Source organism: Crocodylus porosus, unplaced genomic scaffold (assembly GCF_001723895.1).
Source record: "Crocodylus porosus isolate Cpor-Errol unplaced genomic scaffold, CroPor_comp1, whole genome shotgun sequence".
In the NCBI taxonomy this organism is placed as follows: Eukaryota; Metazoa; Chordata; order Crocodylia; family Crocodylidae; genus Crocodylus; species Crocodylus porosus.
The window spans coordinates 105,252,683-105,275,486 of NW_017728947.1; the positions used below are offsets into that span (position 1 = coordinate 105,252,683).

The 22,804-nt window shown below is 42.7% G+C and overlaps 1 protein-coding gene and 1 non-coding gene across 2 annotated transcripts in view; one reads left to right on the forward strand and one right to left on the reverse strand.

Annotated features, from left to right (window-relative positions):
• Positions 1 to 22,804, reverse strand: part of SYNE2 (spectrin repeat containing nuclear envelope protein 2) — a 256,377-nt gene that overhangs the window by 168,381 nt on the left and 65,192 nt on the right. The window contains exons 24-33 of the mRNA XM_019550841.1: positions 20,060 to 20,178; positions 19,319 to 19,442; positions 17,643 to 17,800; positions 16,959 to 17,106; positions 14,629 to 15,236; positions 13,655 to 13,834; positions 13,095 to 13,245; positions 6,544 to 6,702; positions 5,768 to 5,929; positions 2,430 to 2,531 (exon numbers count right to left, since the gene is read on the reverse strand). Of these exons, the coding sequence (XP_019406386.1) occupies positions 2,430 to 2,531; positions 5,768 to 5,929; positions 6,544 to 6,702; positions 13,095 to 13,245; positions 13,655 to 13,834; positions 14,629 to 15,236; positions 16,959 to 17,106; positions 17,643 to 17,800; positions 19,319 to 19,442; positions 20,060 to 20,178 (1,911 nt within the window). The remainder of the gene's footprint in view (positions 1 to 2,429; positions 2,532 to 5,767; positions 5,930 to 6,543; positions 6,703 to 13,094; positions 13,246 to 13,654; positions 13,835 to 14,628; positions 15,237 to 16,958; positions 17,107 to 17,642; positions 17,801 to 19,318; positions 19,443 to 20,059; positions 20,179 to 22,804) is intronic.
• Positions 8,818 to 8,890, forward strand: TRNAT-UGU. Its single transcript has one exon. It is a non-coding gene; the product is annotated as a tRNA-Thr (tRNA).

Sequence of the window (22,804 nt, forward strand, 5' to 3'; positions counted from 1 at the left end):
CTGAGGTCCCTTCCAGCCCCTTACAATCTATGAATCCAAGAGTAACTAAACAGTGGAGTCACAATGTCTACAAGGAAGCTCCAGAAGATATTGTGCCTCACAGCAGTACAGTAGGTTATCCACCTGCTTTGAACTGTACTTTCAGCTCTATATTGGTTTGCCCTCCCCTAGAACCAGTGGGTAAGGCCCCCATCTCATTCCCATTAGCATTCCTTCCGCTGGTAGCAAATGGAGATGTACCAGCCCCTGAATACCACAGTTTGGCTCCAACCCAGGTGAAACACGATTGAAAATATAACTTTGTTCTGAAAGGTCACACTGAAAACAGGACAATTTAAATATTAAAGAGAGACAAGAAAAATATCTCACTTCCATTTGGGGGAGGTCAAATCCATGTAAAATATTTTGGAGGGTAAATATAGAAACAGAGATTTACAGGGTTAGGAGGGACTCTAAGGGTTAGTCCTACTCCCTGCACAAATAAGGAACGCGCTAAATCCAACAGATGCCAATCCGGCCTCTTCCTAGCAATAAAGGAAATTGCCTACAATAAAGGGAATTCCACAACTTTTCAGGGCAGATTGGTCCACTGCCTCACTCTTCTTAATCTAAATCAGGTTGGCTGCAATTTCAACACACTGCTTTGTGTCTGGCCTTCTGCAACAAGAGAGAACAATTGTTCTCCCTCCTTTTCATGGCAGACTTGAAAGTATTTGAAAACTGCTTTTGTGTCTCCCCTTGATCTTCTTTTAAGAAATTAAGCATATCAAATTCTCTCACCCTTTCCTTTTTGAGTCACAGTCCAGCTCCCTGTCGTCTTTGCTACTCACTTCTAAATACACCCCAATTTCCCTACATCTTTCCTAAAATGAAGGGTCCAGATAGCTGAGCCCTAACTAGAGCCAGGCAGAGTGGTACACTTACTTCTGGCATCTTATAAATACTCATCTTAATGGAGCCCAAAACTGTATTTGCCTGTTTTGAGACTACACCACATTTCTGACTCATGCCGAGTCTGCGAGCCAGAGGCACTACAAACAGTTCCTGCAGCAGCAGCAGCGGTGCCAGGGCTACAACTGCCGTTCTCGGGTCCCTTGAAAATTGGCTGGTTAGTCCCCACTTCACCAATTTATCAAGAACATTTTGAATTCTAGCCCTATCCTCTGAAATGTTTGTATAATCTCCAGGTTGCAAAGATGAGGATTGTTCAAGACTAGAATAGATTACCTGGGGAGACTGTGCAATCTCTGTTCTTGGGTTAAGCAAACAGAAATGTTTAGACAGGTCTGATGCTGCCTTATGCAGGGGCTGGACTAACCTCTTAAGATCCAACAACATCAGACCCAGTTAAGGTTCTTATGGCACTCCACTTGCATCTTCTTGTCATTCTGACATTAATCAATTTATAATTACTCTTTGCTTGTGGTTACTCAACCAACTGTGTGTCTACCTAACAGTAATTCTGTCTAGCCCACTTTTCACTAGTTTATTTATGGAGAGGGCAGCAAGGTGGGAACCCAAGCTTGCAGCAGGCAGCCTGCCCCTGGTCCCACCCTGACCTGCACACAGATCTGGGGGGCATGAGTCCTACCTGCATCCCCAGGAGTGCGTGCAATAGGGTGAGCTGCCCCCCTGCCACACGAGCCTGCAGTAGGCAGCGGGGGAGAGAAATGGGATCCTCTCTGCTGCAGCAGCTGCCACCTCCTGCTGTGGACAGGGGCTGTAGGCCTGGGTCCCTGGCACCCTCTGGCAGGGCTGGGAGACAGGAGGCTGTGAATGGGGGGTGAGGGGCACCACCAGGGCCAGGGGGCAGTGGGGGGGGGAGTGAGGCATCTCATTTTTATCACAGATTTTTGGGGTTTTATCAGAGAATTTGTGATTATTTTATCAGAGAATTTGCAATTTTTTTATCATGGAAAACCAGGATCCCTGCTCATTACTGAGCAGTGAACTCGTTGTCTGACATATTTCTGTCTGACATATTTCTAAGACCCCACCTTCCTGAGGTCTGTAACATCCTTTGAGAGCTGTATCTGATTTTGTCTCTGCAAGGTCTTGCTGTGGTTTGGCACACTCCCTTAATGACCCTTCCTTCTACTGATTTTGTGTTTCTCTTTTGACTTTCAGATATATTAAAGGCACATCCATCTCCTGCAGTTCTTTGTATCTTTCCACAGTGTTGCAATAGCCTATTGTCTTTTTGAGCCGCCTTTAGGAACCGACAGCCCTCTAGGACCCACTTATTCTTCAATCTATTTACCCATGGGACCTTATCAACTATTTCTCTGAGCTGGCTGAAATCTTTTCTACTGAAATTCTGTGTCCCTGTTTCACTATACTCATGTCTTCCCTTTTTAGAAAGTGTATGACATAAGGGGAGTATTACAATGATCAGAGTCATCATGGTAACTACATAAGCTTCGTCTTACCTGTAATTCCAGTGGAGACTCACTGCCATTAAGAAGATATTCTATCTCTGCCACTTTTGTCTCAGAATCCTTCAGGTTTTTTTCGTAGACCTGTAAACAAGCCTAAAGGGGGGAAAAATCACTCTGTAATTTTCTATCAAAAGTGATGTCTATTGGGTATTACAATGATATAGTTCATTTATGAATTCTATAGCGTGGCATGCAAAATTTCCATTCAGAGTTCCTTGCAAAATGACTATATGACTGATGTTATTTATGACAAAAATAACGAGTCATTCAGAATTATTTCTTTAACACGAGGAAAAAAAGTATATATCTCAAGTGTCAAAAAGGTAGTACAAATAAGCAGAAAACCTCAATTGTTATTTTATTTTTCCATAGCATAGTCACCTCCCAGGAAAAACACTGATTTTGTACTTAATTCTTAACTGTACTATTAAAAAATTATTACTTTTAAAAACATTCTCTACAGTCATAAACTGAAATCAAGAATTACAAAGATCCTGATTATTTAGGTTTGTGTTGATATGACAACATATTACAATGCCGTTTGCATGTTTTTAGATTTTCTGGTATATAATAGTCCAACACAATGCCCATAGCTGTCAAAAGAGAGAAACTCACAGAAAAATGTGATTGCCCAAATGAAAAATACCAACAAGCAGCTTCAACTCATGAAAAAGGCAACAGCAAAAACATTCTGCATTTCACACTCCATGTGACTCGTTCACTCAGAGTACTCCTCCTTCTCCTTCTCCAGCTGCTTAGGGATTGAGTAATCCCTGCACATTCACCACTACAGCACACACAAAAAAGGATTTTCTATTCTCACATCAACGATATATGAAAGTTGTACAATTTCTTTTGTGTCATTTATATGGAAACCATCTATTAAATACCCTGTAAAATAGTTCACAACAGAGCTCCTGTTGTGCTTATTTTCTTGGTGACATACACTTAAAATTTGCTTTCCTTAACTGCACTGCTGTAAAGGAGCAGTGATTAAGGTTGATAGCTCATAGTGCATATAGAAGATGTGGCAATAATTTTGTTGTATTAACATTAAGGGAGGAAATTTCAGAGTAAAACAAAAGAAGTAAATAGCCCAGATTGCCTTTGGATTTACGCCAGTTTTAAACATATTGGGTGCATCCCAATGGTGGCGCCGCAAACTGCACATGTTGCACATGTAGGGATTCACTGTGCTGCTAACTGGCAGCGCCATGGATTTTTTTGATAACAGGATATCCTGCTATCAGAAAACCTGTGCCAGAAAAAAAGCATCACAGTGCACGTGGCTGTAGTGTGCGCTGCCCAGAATGGGAGCCTGGCCAGCCAGAGCCACACTCCAGCTGCCAGCCAAGCTCCACACAGCTGGATTGCTACTGCTGGAGCCTGGGGAGGCCCCCAGGACCTCAGGTGAGGATGCTGGGGCCAGACCAGGTGCTGGCCCCTGCTTCCCCTACTTCACCTGGGGCCACTTGCTGTATGCCAGAGCAGGCATGCAGGGGTGTTCCCCTGGCACATATCTGAGCTGCTGCGAGTTGTGCCTGGGGAATGCATGTTCCTGCTCATTGGACCAAATATTTTTCCCTGTTTTTTCATTGTGTTAGTGGTTGGTGGGGGGAAGGAAGCTGGTTTTACACTCCCTGCTGAGGGATTCCCCTGTGAGGAATCTAGGAGACATAAACACAGCACATCTGGCTCTGACACGAGCCCCTCCCAACCCTGGCAAGGAAGGCATGTCTGGCCATAACATGCTGCACTTCAGCAATCTCCACTTGACAAAATGGCTCTTGGGAGACAGTTGCCAACAGGGGGATGTTCATCCATCTTTTCTATATTCTAAGCTATCCCAAAATAAGCTATAGCAATACAATAAAAACAACAATATAAAAATGTCAATACACGCACACATATGCACCTTTTTTCTTTGGAAAGCACTTTGCACACTGGAGGTATTATTACAGCAACTATAAAAATATAGTAGCAATTGTAGTGGCATAACAGTAAAAACAATGGCATCTCTAGGAAATAAATATCAAGAAAAAGCAAGAATGCATACCTGCAAAGGGCACTGGAAACATTTCCATCAGAATTCTGTTCTAATTGATCAAATATTTGTTTCACTGGAAGATTGCTGTAGCTACAGTGGCACAGATCCTCCAGCATAATGCAGCTGGTATGTACCATAGTGCTGGTTGGTTTTAGCTGCACAACCAGAACAGTCAGATACAAGACACTCACCACACAGGCTAAGGATGTGAGGATGTTCAGTGCCATAAGGCTGCTTTAAGAGAGTTTCTATCCCACCCAAATGTTCATGTCCAAGGAGGCCATAACTGGGATGAAGGGAGTATGAAAAGCTGATCCCTGGATGCAATCACTGCCTGATAGAAAGCCTTCTCTAAATTACTCCAGGGGACCAGATGAGCCTACAGCTAAAGATCCAGGAAACTCAAAGGCTATCTCTGCAATCTCTTGAATTGCATGGTGCCCTGCTCAGTTATTCTGAGGATCTGGACCAATGATCTTAGCAGACAGATGTTTTCTAACTAGCAAGGCAGTTGTCACTGGTGTTCTTTGTCTGCGTAGCAGAGACTATCCTCCTCTGGAGACATGCTGGAATAAAAGCAACACCTCGTTTAAACTGTAAGTCTGCTTACAGATGTGGAAAAAAATGGTGCTTTACTTTAAACTCGGTGTGCTCCTGTGTCGAGTCTAGTGATTACCCAAAAAAGGCATTGTATTAGTTGGACCCAGCTTTTGCAACATCTGTATGGATCGGGTGCTTCAGTGGGGCATTTTTGGCGCTTTTCTCTATTAACTAATTGAATCAGCTTCATATAAAAGCGCCAAAAATCTTTGCTGAAGCACGTGATCTATGCAGATGCTCTGGAGGCGGGTCAAAGTAACTTGCTGTCGCTTCCAATAAAGTGGGTGGTTTTCCCCCACATCTGTCAGCACCCTTAGTTCTTTAGACCATCTCCCTGTTATATGTTTATACAGTACTTAGCAAAAGGACTAGAGAACCTAGAGGGTCTGCAATAATCACCATCCTCGTTTTAACACGGTAGCATTTTTAATTCTACTACCTATTTACTTCTGGTTTGCAATTCTACCTCCCCTTATAAACAGAATTCCTGTTGGTCACTTTATCACCATGGAGAACCCCATTCAACCAAAGAAATTGCCCTTGCAGAGACAATTTACAGTCTTTATAAGCTTCTCTGTACACCCTAATATTTACACCCAGAATAAATCTTTATATCCAACAAATCATTATCATTGCAATGAGCTTATATTATGTACAATTTGCCTTAGTTTTGTCAAATTACCTTCAACTGTGTCAGCTCATCCTCTGCCAGATGACACTCTTCTGTGTTCCTAAGTTCTGTATTGGCCCAGGTGTCAATCTTGCCAAACAAACTGAGAAGCTTGTCCCACAAAGCCAGAGCTCTTTCCAAATTATCACAATAATTTTCAGTTTTTTCATTGATCTGCCATAGGATTTGCATTAAAAACAAATTAAAAAAACATTTTAGAAGCAAGGCACTTTCACAGAATCTAGGTGAAATGGAATTACCCGAAAGAACAAGATATGCAACAGAGGGGGAAAATCATGTGTGTCTTTATTGTGATACTTAAATCTCTGATCAGACGTGGCCAATAGTGGCAGCCTTTCAATTTAAAGACAAATTTAGCACAGAGTTTTTCCTCATTGATTTCTCCATCTAATCTCATAGGATTGATGCAGTGAGGCCACAGACACCAGCAAACATTTCTATTTCTTGCCAGTTGTCCAGCCCCAATAGTTCTCTACACAGTTTCCACAATCTAAACAACTGAAGTTGCCAGGAAAGCTTAAAAATCCAACAAAGAGAGTAAATACTTCCTTTTGATACTGACCCTTATTACTGGGAGCCCACAGGCTATTCGGCTGCATGGATCAAAACAATTGCGCCGCTAGCTTTGCTCTGATAAACGCTTGAGTTTATTTATTAAAGTTCTTTGGCATCTTGCTTTTAATTTGTTCTAAATATTACACCAAGTCAGAATCAGTTATTATAATGCATAACAGATAAACCACCCTGTTAATTTGCTTTTTACATACATCCAGCCATCGGTCCATGATAATGTTAGCTTCATTCTCAAACGGAGACTCCTCAAATATCCTCATTTTCCTGAGCTTGCCTTGGAGGCTTTTGCAGATATGATTTATTTTGTCTACATCTTCAGAGTGGTCATTAAGTTCTTCTCTTACCACTCCAATCTATGAAAAAGACAAAATGTGCAGTTCAAAGCAGGCATCCAAGAAAACACTTTTTAAAAAAAAATCCTGCGCTGTTCCTTTCAATTTAGACACAAAACAGCATGACACAACATAATCCATTTTATATAATAAGAGTGAGACTAAAAATCTATCCTCTGTCATTATATCCCTGTGTTTGTGCCACTGATTTACTGATTAGAACATTCCACCTGTCCGTCCAGCTAAATCTTGATATAGGCTGTAAATTGCAAAGTGGGAAACAGGAATACAGGTTTAAAAACAAGTTTCAGACCTACGAAACCCGAACAGTTTGCCTCAAACAAGTGAATATCCACAGGAATCAAAAGGAAATTGCAGCCATATACAATATTTCAGATATGAAGTGAAGCAGCCCAGTGCCTAATCACTTGAACAATACAAAGCTAAGGAAAATATAACTTATGATTCTGATCACCAATTTTAGCACAGTTTGTTCTTAAGAATAGCAATTGTCAAAATAACTTGGTAAGGGCTTAAACAAAAATATGCCTTCAACTTTTTATTTAAATCCTACAATTGTTTCTTTGTGCTTCGGTGTAACCGTGCATGTTTATAAACGATGTGTAAAAATGCAAGAAATGAAACACTGACCTCTAGTGTTTGGCAATTTGACATAAACATTAACGGGTCTCCTTTTTGACAGGCAACAGAGTCTGTTTTGGTATAGATGCAGCTAGCAACCGGGGGTGAGCAGGAGCCCTGCAGGTAACCCTGCAGCCCAGAAGGAATGTGAGTCTCTGACTTACAATGGGTGGGGAAATGACTGTAACAGATCACCTCCACTTGAGAGCAAGCCCATGTCACGGTGCATCTGCTACAGATGGATTTGGCTCTTTAAAACTGGAATCACAGTCCTGGCTCATGATTAAAAGCAAGTCTGAAATCAGTCAGAAGGATCTCCACTTGGGCTAGCAAGTCTGGCAAATGAATGGGTCTCTCTGGTAGGAAAAAAGGCAGAGGTGTGATAGATTATAGATGCCAGAAAGGGGTGTGAGGCTTTTCCCCAAGAGGAGACAAAGGGATTATTCCCAAAGGAGAATAGGAGACACAGTGCATAAACCCTGCTGCTAGAGTTTTTTCTTTGAGTCTAATAAACCAGACTGTAAGTTGGGGGATGGCATCTAAACAACATGGGGAGAGGAATTCATTGGAAAGCCTAAATGGGGAAACAGGTATTTTCATCGACAAGCTAAATAAATACAGATTAGATGAAAGTACTGTAAATTGGATACATAATTGGTTGGTTCTTTGTACTCGGCAACCAGTCATCAATTGCTCAATGTTTAGTTGGGAGGAGGTATCAAGTGAGGTTCCCCAGGGGCCTGTCCTTGGTCTAGTACTGTTTAATTGTTTAATATGTTGAATTATTTGGATGATGGGATTGAGTGCACACTTAGCAGATTTGCAGACAGCATCAAGTTCAATGGAGATGATCTCTCATAACATTTTTGCAAAAAAGCTATGGAAGTATAGGTTGGCTGTAAGGTGGATAGAAAGCTGGCTAGATCTTGAGCCTCAATGGGCAGTGATCAATGGTTCAAGGTCTAGTTAACAGCTGGTATCAAGTAGAGTGCCCCAGGGATCAGTCCTGGGGCTGGTTTTGTTCAATATCTTCATTAATGCAATCTGGAAGATGCTATAGGGTGCACCCTCAGCAAGTCTGCCAATGACACAAAGATGGGGGGAGTAGTAGATACACTGGAGGGTAGGGCTAAGATTCAGAGTGACCTGGCCAAATTGGAGGATTGGACCAAATAAATCTCATGAGGTTCAACAAAGACTTGTGTAAAATCCTGCACTTAGTACAGAACAATCCCATGCATTGCTACAAGCATCATCTCTGCAGAACAGGACCTGGGGGTTACAGTGGGCAATAAGGTGGATATGAGTCAACAGCATGCCTTTGTCGCCAAGACGGCTAATGGCATACTGGGCTGCATTAGTAGGAGCAATGCCAGATGATCAAGGGAAGTGATTTTTCCCCTCTATTCAGAACTGGTGAGGCCATATTTGGAGTACAGTGTCCAGTTTTGGTTCCCCAACCACAGAAAGGATGTGGACAAAACACAAAGACATGGCTTCATAGCTCAGGGGTTAGAGCACTGGTCTTGTAAATCAGTGGTCTTGAGTTCAAATCTCATGGGAGCCTAAGTCTCTTCCTTGGGCATGCCTCTTGTGTGGCTGAGGTAAGTGTTGGTAACTGAGATGTTGTCAGTTCAAATCTGCCTGTTAGCTGCCAACTTTGGAGACTGAACAGTCACTTTGCTGGGGTGATCTGACTCCAGCTATCTTTTCTGCCTAGGGCAGGGGGCTGGACCCAATGATCTTTCAAGGTCCCTTTCAGCCTTACAATCTATGAGAGAGTGCAGTGAAGGGCAATGAAAATGGTTAGGGGGCTGGGGCACATGATTTCTGAGGAGAGGCTGAGGGAACTGGGTTTATTCAGGTCTGCAGAAGAGAAGAGTGAGGGGGAATTTGATAGCAGCCTTTAACTACCTAAAGGGTGGTTAGAAAGAGGATGAAGCTGGACTGTTCTCAGTGGTGGCAGATGACAGAACAAGGAGCAATGGTCTCAAGATGCAGCAAGGGAGGTTCACGTTGGATATTAGGAAAAACTCTCTCACTAAGCAGGTGGTGAAGCACTGGAACAAGTTACCCAGAGAGGTGGTGGAATTTCCATCCTTGGAGGCTTTTAAGGCCCAGCTTGACAAAGCCCTGGCTGGAATGGTCTAGTTGGGGATGGTCCTACTTTGAGCTGGGGGTTGAACTAGATGATCTCCTGGGGTCTCTTCCAGCCCTCATTTTCTATGATTCTATGAAATACACATTGAGTGATGACAGGATAGGCTGCAGTACTGCAGAGAAAAACCTGAGGAGCTGCATCTCGCCCATGGGCCAAAGGCTGAGCACCCCTGCTGTAGACCATATATTGAATATGAGCCAACAGTATGGTCTTGTTGGGAAAAAAAGCCAGCAGCATCCTGGGTTATATTAACAGAAGTGCCACTTGCAAATCAGAGAAAGTGGTTCTTCTGCTCTACTCAGCACTGGTGAGGCTTCACCTAGTGTACTCTGTCCAGATTTGGATCCCATACTTTAAAAAAGATATGGACAGTTTGGAGAGTCCATCACAGAGCATCAAAAATGATTAGGGCCTGGGAAGCAACACTTATGAGGAAAAGCTAAAAGAACAAAGACTGTTTAGTCTAGAGAAGCAAAGACTAAGGGAGGATTTGGTTTAAGACAGCCCTACTTTCCTATGATCCAACAAGATCATTTTATCTGTAGGATAACATAACAGTGTCAAAATTAAGATGCAAGTCATTTGAAAGGTTCTGAGGTCTAATGTACTCTTAATCTTGATGCAGTTAAATCCATCAATGTCTCTGGCAGGGGTGACACGTAGGGGGTGCACAGGGGTGCACGTGTACCCCCTCAGAGCACCAGTGCATCCCCTGTCAGGCCATGTTTCCTATGTAGCTGGCCAGGGAGCAGGGCCACCAGCAAAAGCAGCCGTGCCACTCCCAGAAGCAGCCACAGAGCTCCGGAAGCAATGTGGCCACTTTTACTGTGAGTGAGACCAATGCCACCCTCCGGCCAGCGGGATCAGCCACCAGGGGACCTCCCCCTGGTCACTGACTGGTGTCAGGGGGGTACATGCCCCCCCGACTCAAAAGGCACCAGACACCCATGGTCTCTAGCACTAATATTAATGCCATGCACTTGCAATGAAAAAATTATTTTTACACGAATTAGAGCATGTTCCTTGAGTCCCCCTACAGGAATCATAACCTTCATAGCAATATCAGCTAATGCATGAGGTATCATGAATGTTTTGCAATTAGCAAATACCACATATAGCAGCTGGTATTTACAGAGGCTAAAATTCTCTTGCAGGGAGTGCAAGCCAGAAGAACCATGATACCACATGTGCTGTTAATGTAAATGTGTCACTATGAAAACATGACCCCTCTTTCGACCAGTGAGCAGTTAGGCCTAGTCTCTCTCTATTTCAGCATATAAGATGAGCAGGACAGAATTCTGTTCAGCCTCCATCGTTTGGTCTGGAATTGACTGTTTATATATCTGTAGGACTCTACAATGTCTGTGAACCTTTTCTGTCCCGCAGCATCTCACACCACTAGGCCTCTTGAATTAGAAATCTGAAAGAGCAGAAGGAAACTCAACAACACTCCAGAAGAGTGACATGGTGCAATGAAACAAATCCCTCTGCATGCAAACGCTTATTCAGTCATGTGATCCTAAGGGCTAAGTGCCGACATGAAGAAAACCAAGTGTTCTATGTTTCACAATGTGTCCCAAGGCTGATATTGATCTCATCTGATGGACTCCAAACCATTTCTTAATCCAGGTCCAGAGTTTATGCAACCTTACCCTTCAGAGGATATGCAACACCACTGAAGTTGATGTTGTCTGCAAACTTGCTGCGTGTGCATTCAATCCCATCATCCAAGGCATTCAACATATTAAACAGTTAAACAATACTGGACCCAGGATCGGCCCTGGGGAACCCCACTTGATACCTCCTCTCACCTAGACATTGAGCCATTGATGACTAGTCTCTGATTACAAAGAATCAACCCATTATGTAAATGATCAAACCAATGTAAAATGTTTCTCGTTGCCCTGCATATGGACAGGGGGAATTTCTCAAGCACAAGAAGTGAGAAAGACAGCTATGGCCTCTCTCTCATAATACTGGGGCAGCACAGCAGAGAATAAGTGTGTAAGGGTGGGGAAGCAGAACATAAAACTGTGGAGATCAGGGGGCAGCATTGCTGCTCTCAGATAGGCAGCAACAGGCTGCTGTAACTTAGCTCTAGGATCTCCTTTACCTGAGGTTGCCTAAATTACATTAGGGCCTGCCTTGGCTTCCAGAGCAGCCAAGATCTGGGAAGGTACAGGGTGGGTGAAAGCTATCTTACCTTCCATCTAGGGGTATGCAAAGGGGGCCCTATATGATTCAGATTTGGCCCATATCATCAGAGACGGTGATTCGATTAATTGATTCTGGTCCACTTCTGCATCTCCCTGGGAGTCTGCCGGGGGGCCCCCACCCCAGACCCAAGAGGCACTGGTCGCCGAGCTGGGAGAGTGCCGGGGGGGTGGGGTGGGGGGGGCTCCACCCCCTGCAGCGGACCCGGAAGTGGACCGGAAGTGCTTCTGGTCCACTTGCAGGTCTGCTGCCGAGCGCACTGGGGAGCCTCCCGTGCTTCTGTGGGATGCTCCATGTGCTCCAGATTCACAGCGTCCACAAGCCCCTGCTACCTAGAGCTATGTAGAAAAAACATTTAAAGTTGTGTCTGTATCCGAATCGCAGAATATTTTTGAGTCTCTCTGAATTGATTCGGAGGGTTCTGATTTAATTTGGAGAGATTAAAGGGTCCTCTGATTTGATTCGGATTCGGAGATTTGGCTACCGAATTGGGCCAAATCTCTGCCGAATTGAATCAGGGACCAAAGCTTCGCACAGCCCTACTTCCATCCCCCTGAGCTATACATTTCTGAGCTGTGCCCCTTAGAGGCACTGGCTAGAATTTGACCAAATATGGTGGCTAGGATTTGACCAGCTATGTTGTATGATCCCTTACCATTCACTAAGTGAGAGTTTTGTATCCTCCCATAACCCCTGTGTAGCTCTGTACTGTTCATTTGCTTCTTTGCCTTTTGTTTCTTCAGTTTGCAGAAGCTGATTAGCAATTTCTTGTATGAAGTCAATGTCAGTGGCACACTGATTCAATTCTTGTTCCAATTCATGTAATGATTTTATCCTTAATTCCTTGGCCAGGTGCTGTGCAAGGACTATAATAATGATCCTCTGTCACCTCACCAGAAGCCTCTTTAGCACAAACAGACCAAAATAATTGCACTGAATGTTGTCTTTGTTCCAGTTTGTCTAGTGTGCTTAAAATGGTAACACAGATCAGCTGTTTAAAACATCTTGCCAGTCATAACCTAACTTGTTTTCTTAGCAATTGCTCAATAAAAGGCTTTACTATAGAAAAATGGAGGAAATTTTGGAGGGTATTTTAAACATTACAGGCCCCATTGATATCAATAATTTCAAAAGGGCTTGGGTTTTACAGGGTGTCTTTATTATATTTTCCTCTGAATAAAAAAAATGACACATATTTAAAGTCACTTCACCTAACTGCATAGATTTAGAGACAAATCTACAGAAAACGCCTGGTTTGGAACACTTAAAGACTCAGCCAGTTTAGAGCCAGAACCAAGTCTCAGTTTCTGAAGCTCCGTTTTTGAGAGGATCAGAAAGAGAACTAATTTCCAATTTGGGTCTCTGCCTCTATATAGTTGAAGTTCCTAGCACTCACCTTTGCTATCATCTTCTGCAAATTCTCCTTTCCCAGGTAAGAAGTTTGCTGTGCAAGAACATTCTCTTGTTTCTCCATAATACTTGTCAAACTATTTTTGTAGCTTTGATACTGTTTGAGGAGCTCCAGGACCCTGGCACATTGTTCCTGGCTGGTATAAAAACAAAATTATTTATTGTGCATGTAATAGGGAGCAACCCCTGCCCCCTCTCTTTCTCTCATTTAAAAGTGATTTTACATTAATAACTTATATTGATACAGAACCTTTCATCCAGAAAAGTGAGTTTCTCCCCCGGGGGCGGTGGGGAGTGAAACCAGCAACTATTCTACAGCACACCGTTAACATTACACAACTGTTCAGGGCAGGAAGTAAAAAATATCACCTCCAGCCATAGGGGAGTCTCAGTGCAGAGAAAGTTGAAATTTCGGCAGCACATTGGTATTCATTTATGGTAACTCTTTTCAGAATAACCTCATCAGAACTCAAGACTGGAGGGACCTCATGGCTCTCCAACCCCAGCCCCCACTATGGCAGGCAGCTGTGTTGTATGATCCCTTACCATTCACTGAGTGAGAGTTTTGTATCCTCCCATAACCTCTGTGTAGCGCTGTACTGTTCATTTGCTTCTTTGCCTTTTGTTTCTTCAGTTTGCAGAAGCCGATTAGCAATTTCTCGTATGAAGTCAATGTCAGTGGCATACTGATTCAATTCTTGTTCCAATTCATGTAATGATTTTATCCTTAAGAAATGAGGAAATAAAGTACAATGCTGTATTAAAATAGATCCTGGGTGATTTTTCCGTGTAATTATGTGGCTTCTTGGAAACATAACGTGAACTATTTACACTGCCTAGTCTAAAGCACATTGATAAAAAAATGAAGGGCCAGATCCTCAACTGACGTAATTTGGCACAGTTCTTCACTGGAGATATTCCACTCTGAGAACCAAATCCAACATTTTATAGGCCAGTGTGTTCTATAGTAACATAGCTAATTATAGTGCATTCAAATACAAAATGTCACTCTGCTCAATTTACTATCTCCAATCATGTGTCCTTGGCATGAAAAATATGGTAATATGTGGATTTCATAATTCAAGCAATCAACAGCCAATTAAAAATCGTCACAATATAGCAGATCCCTTTTGGCTCCATATCAAATGGATGTCTTGAAGAGGAGAAGCAAGACTCCTAAAATGCAAAAGTATTATCAGTTAAGAGGTGAGATACATAAAAATGCACTGACATTTGATATCCATCACCATTTAGCAATATATTGTGAAACTCTTATTTGGCAGCGTACTGTGTGTTGCAAACCTTCCTGATACCAGATGAGGTCACATACCCTTCATCCTCCACTCAAACAAAGTATAAATGCACAATGTAAAGCACAACCCCAACTTCAGTGGGGTTGTTTGATGCTTGAACACATGCTTAAATACTATCCTGGATTGAAGCCATGATGAAAATACCTACGAATGTATTGAAATTATTAATCAAATTTAACATATCAACCCCCCCCCCCCACACCATACCTCTGTTGAACAGCAGGAATTGTTGGATCCCTCAAGCCTATTTTATTCATCTTATCATGTATATCTTGAATATTTTTTAAAAGTACAGAATTTCTTCTGGACAAAGTCTCCTGTAATTCATATTCCTGGGTGAGCTCCTGTTTATCTATCTGGCCACAGGCATCATTTACTGTTTCCAATAAAGTTGCAACCAGTTTTTCGCAGCAGACCATCCCTCCACATTCAGCATCTTCCCAATGGATATCAGCTAGACTCAGGCGTTCATCCAAACATTTGGCCTCTTCTTTCAAATGAGAAATTTCTTGCTGTGCCATTTCTTTCCATGCAGTCTCTTGCACTGCAGGTTCTCCAGGCTGCAATTGACTTGCAGCACACTCAGTAGAAAGTTTGACTTTTTTTAAAGTAGCCAAAAAATCATCTAGATCTTTAAGGACTTTTTCGCTGACCTGCATTTTATGATTCATTTCTTCAGATTGCTTTTTACATTTATGCATTAGCCTGCAGGCAGCTTGGAAATCTGCTGGGTTAAATTCATCTCTTGTTGAGCTGTCTAGCTCTTCCAGCTGTTTGCATAGTTCAATATGATTTTCTATAGATTTCTGGATCTCCTGAAATTGAGAGAATTCTGGCAAGGTTACCAAAGTGGAAGAGAAACTGTATCTTGTATTTCCAGCAAAACATATAGAAAGAAAAAAATTCACATAACCCCTGCAAAAAAACTGATAATGTGAAAAGCACAGAGAAGAATATCTTCAGCTTTTGCTGTCTGGTCTTTTCACTTAAGACATAGCCACTTATAAGAGAAAACAAGAATACATTAGGAATTTTACTTTCTCAGGACATGTTTATATGTGAGCTTTAATGGGCAGTAGCCCATTTTAACCTGCATTAGCAAGACCTGTGAGCTTTTGCTAATGCACATTAAAAAAGGCTAATGCTCCTTTTCAAGTACCTCACAATGAAGGTACTAAATTTAATGCACATTAGCAAAAATGCATTAACGAATGTGTAGATGTACCCTCTGTGAGTAAAATATGTATGTAGTAGAATTCTGTTTGCAAAGTCTGAGCGTTATAAGGTCATGTAATGCTCAGAGGAAATAAACTTCAGCGTTCACAGCTTCAGTGTATATCTTGGAATAGGTACAGGGGAGGCCTGGGAGAATCAGAATTATTTTCAGAGTTGAAGCAATTAGACCGCAGGGACCCCACTGCCAAGAAGGGTCTCAGACTCATAGGGCTAAGTCCTGTTTCACTTTATGTGTCTAAATGGCAGCTGTGTACCTGCAGCTTTTGTCACTTGCACACAGTCTTGGATTCAGCATTGCCCATGCATACCAACTGAGAAGCTCAGCCAGCTTGCACTCTAGCCAGACAGCTGCACAACAGAACAGAACTGCCCAAGTTGCGCATACAGCCAAGTAAATTCCCAGATTTTAGTTGCAGGTGCACCAGGAGCTATAAACCTAAGTGTGCTGCCCAGCTGAGTGGCACACATTGTTTTAACAGGTCCTAATACATTGGGAGCCTGGCATTGGGCTGCTGCAGTGTACAGTGAGCTATAAACCCTCATGTGTCAACTAACTAGGTAGCACACAGGCTTTTTACTCATGCCTGGCATGAGACCCTGGGATTTGGCTGCCATAACCCAATTCCCGGATCCCCCTATGCCAGGATCTATAAAACCATGTGTGCTACCCAGCTGCATGGCACACAAGGTTTTGATAGGTCCTGGGTAGCCACACATTCAATTTAAGGCATGATGCAAACAAGCCACAAAGTTACTCTACGTTATATGTGGAATATCTTTGTGGCTTATTTACTTCATTACCATACCTAAATAGAGGTGCACATGTGCTGGGTTATTATTTTACACCCAATCAACCTGTTAATCATGTCTTAAATGTAACATGTGTCAGGGGCCTAAAGGTCTTCTGGATGGTACAATTCCCAGAACAGGCAATGGTCATGCTTGTAGCAGTCAGAACTTCTTCAATTCAACCCTAATAAAAAACAGATAGGTGGAAACCAAAGTCATACTAGATGGGAGGAGGAGTCAAAAGCAAGAAGTGATATTTATGATTCCGTTATGAAGGTATTCTTACCTTCCCTCTGCAGTAGCAATATTATTCACAGAAAAGGGGATAACACATGCTGTTAAACTCCAAAAGGGTCAGAACCTCTCAGACTGCTAAGGACACTCCTAGATCCCTGAGTGAGAAGTACCATACAGTTCTCTTGTTCTTGCCTGTCCAAATGCCTAGTTTTGCAGGGTTTCACACTGTTCCCATGTTAGAAAACTGAAACGTGCCCTTTGTGTTTATCTCTTACCTGCAATTGTCCATAAACGAGAGGAATATTTGTGAGAGTCAATAGCTGTACATCCTTTTTGTGCAGCTGCTGATATCGTTCACATAGAAAATTGGATTCATTTTCTATTGGCAAAACAAGTTCCAAAGCAGTCTTTAATGATTTCATTCTACAAGAAAGGGAAATAAAAATGAACATGAGCAGCAGCCAGGGAAAAGGCACTAAGCATGCAGCAGGGCAAAAAACCGCACAATTTTACTGTAAACCCACTGGCCATTGCATATATCTGGTGAGTACCCTTCTCACACAGGTATAAAGGGGAATTTTGCCTGAAATGTAATCAGGATCAGACCCCACTCTATGTATTTTAATCAAAAGGTTGAAGGAAACTCCAAAGATAACCATGTGGAAACTAAAACTTGGTCTTATAAAAGTTTGCTCTTTAAAGTTCTTAATGCCAATGCCCCTAGATGTTTATTGGTATATTGTACATATGACAGATAATACTCCATAAAATACAGCAAGACTGTGTTAAGTTTATATGATTTAAATCAAGCAATGCCAAAATTAGGAGACCTCATGCAATTTTACCTCTGCCCTGCAGAATGCAAAAGATGCACTACCCAATTTTATGTGTTTTAATGACATGACAACATACTGCTCCACAGATAATGCGAAGTAAAGCCATGTAACTTTATTTTATACCTGGGATTTAGAACAACCTGAAGCTCACTCCATTCTCTTTTCAGCTTGTTTCTCATTTCAGAAATAGTAAGTTTCTCTGATTCATCCACAAGATTTTCTAACTTAGATGCAATAATTTCAAACTGCATCCAACATGAATTAGCTTTACTCTGTAAAACCTAAAATAAATGTACATAGTTATAAGACTGAAAATGGCACTACATAATACCTCATGCATTTGAAAATTACCTTCGATAGTGTTACTATACACTAGAAAGTATCACTTATAGTTATGATTGCCAAGATAGTTACAGACTTCCCATTTCAAGGACCTATTGTTAACTGTTTCTAACTTTGCTAGGCTTTACCCACTTGGACTAAAATTTTCCAAGCCAGGTATCTACCTCTGGTTTCTACTTTTTATTTGGAAAAACTTCAGCAGAATGGTCCAGTCATTTATCAAGAATGATGGGAAAATGCATTGTTTTGCACATGTTAAAAACAAAACAAAATAAAACCAAAAAAACTTTCAACCATTTATTTGAGAAAAACTTGCATCTCTAGGCTTGGAGCAATGATTTGGAATTCTGCAGAAAGGATGCCTTGATGGTAGGTACGCACCTTTTACCATCTCTATGAAAATTCTCCCAAATACGACCAAGTTACAAGCCTTTGTACAGGTACAACAGAAACCAGTTAGAGCTAAACTGTTCAGAGATTCCATCTGTAGTGATCATTGCCCCGAAGTCCTACATTCAAACCTGGCTACTATGCACCACCTCCTCAAACCAACAAAAGATACCTTAAGCCAGGGTTATAAGGACTGAGTGGTACTTTTTGCTCTTTCCATCTGTTAGGAGGAACTAAGAGCAGGGACACCGTCTCCCCCGTGTTCTTTGCAGCCCCTTCCAGGCATAGGTAATGAGTAAAACACAGTCAGGAATGCCTGACTTTGCAAGCTTCACGCATGGGTTTTTTTATGTAATGTGACAAAATAATGTTTTACTGGCAATTCAGACCTTTACAAATGACAAGCCTAGATTAATTGTGCAGGTAATGGGGCAAATTGTCCTTCCGGCCACGCTGGCACAATTCCACTTTGTGTATGACCTCAGTCCTGCAAAGTACATTTAATAGCTTTCATAGACATCAGGGCTGGAAGAGACCTCAGAAGATCATCGAGTCCAGCCCCCTGCCCAAAGGGCAGGAAGTCAGCTAGAGTCAAAGGATCCCAGCAAACTAAGCATCCAAGTGTATCTTAAAAGTGTCCAGAGTAGGTGCTTGCACCACCTCTGGGGGGAGTCTATTCCAGGCCTTGGGGGCTCAAACAGTGAAGAAGTTTTTCCTTATGTCCAGTCTAAAACGGTCTTGCAGGACTTTGTGACTGTTGGACCTTGTCATTCCTTGGGGTGCTCCAGTGAACAGGCATTTCCCCAGATCCTGATGCCCACCCCTTACGTATTTACAGGTTGCCCTGAGCCTGCGCTTCTCCGAGCTGAAGAGCCCCAGCCTTTCTGTGACTGCTGAGCCCTCAGGATTCCCCTTGAATGCAACAGCTCTTGCAGATGCTTATTACCCCCTAGAGCATGCTCAGCATCTTGAAGGAGATTGAGAATGAGAAAATATCATAATTCCTTATTCCTAATGCACTAACATTGTACACAAGTGATATGTTTGTGAAAACACTCAGTATCTACCTCTAGCTCACACAGTTTATTCTGAAGGCATGAGGCATCTTGTATTTCACTGGTAAAACCAGACACAGCTTCATCTTTGATTCTTTGTAAATGAAGTTCCAGATTACTTTTCTCTGCATCAAAGCTAGGAAAAAAGCAGCAGTTTTTAGACACGGCATTTATTTTAATATGATTATTTTTATTGTAACAGAAGACTCTGGTTTGCTAGATCACAGCATGGCATTTAAAGAAAGTTCAGCAATTTTCTAATATAATGTTTGCCTGTTTTCCAAACAGAGCAAACATTGAAGAGCATTTATGCATACATTTGAATTACTGCTCACTTAGGTATAGATATGTGTATGTGAATGACAGTTTGCATGCTCTCACAGGAGTTCTGGGTGTGCAAAACCAGCCATTCTTTAAAAATCTGGTCCACCATATTGGCTTTACCGTATTCAGAAGTATTAATAAGGCATATATATACACCTGAAGCACAGGTCTCCCTCACCAAAGAGGAGCTATGAGCAGGAAAAAAATAACTCCATCTTTGCTATAAAGATCTTTAAAAATATTTAACTATTGGAGCAACTAATTGTATAACTAATCTATATGGATACTCAAGCAACATTTGGTATAAGTAGAGAACAGTATCCAGCATGGATAAAGTAGTCCAGATGCATACCATTTTAAATGTATTTTCAAAATTTCAGTCTCCTGTTGTCTCTTAAACATGTATATATTCTGCCAGTTAAAAATTACCTCTCTAACAAGGTCTTTAATGGCAAATCACCATGTTTCTCTGACTCCTTTGTACAGCTTTCTCCATTCTGATGTTTCACATCCATTTCCAAAATCTCATCTGTAATAGGTCCTGCCACCTAAGCAAGTGTGAAAAAATCAATTATGATGATGTCTGTGTTACAATATAACTGTACATTCAATGGAAATCAATAGGCACATGCGCACACACACACGCACACACACCCACAAGAAAGAAACAACCGATTTCTTGTTTGACAATAACAGATCATAATGACGGATGTTTCCTTCACATCTTCAGCTATTGGTGCTTATGCTGTGGAGACTCATGTTGAACTCTGTGTAGGTCATCAGCATGTTTTGGATATCTTGTTGACAAGTACTCTACTGCTTCTGTGCATTATTTTTATGTGAACTATTATGCTCCTGCACCACCCTAGACAAGATTTGTTCCACTATGTCATACAAAACTTGGTAGACTATCATACTTTCTTCACATTGGAAACTATTTTAAAAAGCTTTATGTGTCCAATCTTTTAATGCAGATATGATCATATTTTATAAAATTATATTATAGTAAAATATTATGTTTTATTTTAATGGCAATATTAAGACCTCTTAACCTGTTATTTCTTTGTTTCCGCTCCAACTTGTTCAACAGTTTTAGCTACTGTGGGGGAGATGCAACCTGACTCAGTATTTCAGCTGTGGCTCCCCAGTGTAAGCAGCTGAGATCTATCCCCATGCCAGGGGCCAGTAAAATGTCTATGCCCCACTTATATTTTATTTTGAAGACTTATGTGGGATTGCCCTTTGCACAGGGATGAATACCTTTCAGGGAGAGGAACTGGAATGTGAACTCTTTGGACAAGCGTTGTCTCTTGAATAATACTTGTACACAGAGGTGCACTGATATATTGGCTGCATATCGGATAGGCACCAATAAAAGGAAAATTAACATCATTAGCTATCAGCTTTTTGGGGCCAGTGTAGTCCATAATGTCACTAATAAATGCTGCGTGGATGCATGCTACCACATGCATGCATGTGGCCAGGAATGCTGTCGGGCAGCTTGGAGAGGAGTGTCCTGCTGGTAAGCTTATGGGGGAGAAAGGAGAATGGGGGGGCAGGGACTGGGGCAGGGGTTGGGGTAGGGGCAGGCACTGCCCAGCCAGGGTGGTGAATGGGACCCCGGGGCCAGGAGTGGGGAGGAGCTGTGGGTGGCTTGTCCAGGGGGTGCAGGGGAGTGGGGAGGAGCGGGCAGCTCCCTACCACAGTGTGCACCCCTGGGAGAGGCATGCGGGGGTATGTGCCTCCCCAAATTTGTGCATGGGGTGGATGTGGGTTGTCTGCTGCAGGCTTGGGGCCAGGCACTGTGCCAGACTCTTGTCAGCAGGGGAGCTGGGCCAGGGCTAGGCTCAGAGTGGGTGGGAGCATAGTGCACTCAGCTACACGAGGTGGGTGGTGGTGGCAGTGGTGGGAGGGATAGCTACTGGTGGGCTTTGGGGAATTTTAGGGTGGCTATAGCCCCGCAAGTCTCCCCCTAGCACCACCCCTGCTCAGGATACTCCACTCTGCTGCCTTTCCCTTATAGTTTCATAGTTTTATAGTAGCTAGAGTCAGGAGAGACCTGAACAGATCATCTAGCCTGACCCCTTGCCACAGGCAGGAATGAATGCTGGGTTCACAAGAGCCCAGACAGGTGATCATCTAACCTCTTTTTAAATTTACCCAAGGTAGGGGCAAGGACTACTTCCCTAGGAAGCTGGTTCCAGATTCTGGCCACCCTAACTGTAAAATATTGCCTCCTGATCTCTAACCTAAACCTATTCTCCTATCAGCTTATTACCATTGTTACTCGTCACCCCAGGTGGTGCTGGGGAGAATAGGGCTCTTCCTATTTGCTGATGATCTCTCCTGATGAGTTTGTAGGCAGCCACCAGGTCCCCCCTCAGCCTCCTCTTGCCAAGGCTGAACAGGTTCAAGTCCCTCAGTCTCTCCTCATAGGGCCTGTCCTGCTGCCCACTCACCACATGGGTGGCCCTCTGAACTCTCTCCAGGCTGGCCACATCCCTCTTGAAGTGCAGCACCCAGTACTGGACACAGTACTCCAATTGAGGCCTGACCAATGTTGCATAGAGGGGGAGGATCGACCGGCTTGAGATGCACCTTTGGATGCATGACAAGGTATGGCTGGCCTTGCTGGCTACAGTCTGGCATTGGCGGCTCATGTTCATCTTGGAGTCAACAATGACTCCAAGATCCCGCTCCACCTCTGTGCTTTCAAGAGGGGAACTCCCCAGCCTGTATGTATGCTATGGATTCCTTCTCCCAAGGTGCAGCACTCTGCATTTGTCTATGTTGAATCCCATCCTATTCTCATCTGCCCACTTTTGTAGTCTGTCTAAATCTATTTGCAGCTTTTCTCTCCCTTCAAGTGTGTCCACCTCACCCCACATCTTAGTGTCATCAGCAAACTTGGACAATGTGCGTTCAACCTCCTCGTCCAAGTCGGTTATGAAGATGTTAAACAGTGCAGGCCCGAAGACTGAGCCCTGGGGGACCCCACTGCTCACATCTCACCAGGTTGACTACAGCCCATCCACCACTACTCTCTGGGTGCGCCGCATCAGCCAATTTTTTACCCATCCAACTGTGTAGGCATCAATGCCACAGTCACTTAATTTATTAATGAGAATAGGGTGAGAGACAGTGTCAAAAGCCTTCTTAATGTCTAGAAAGACT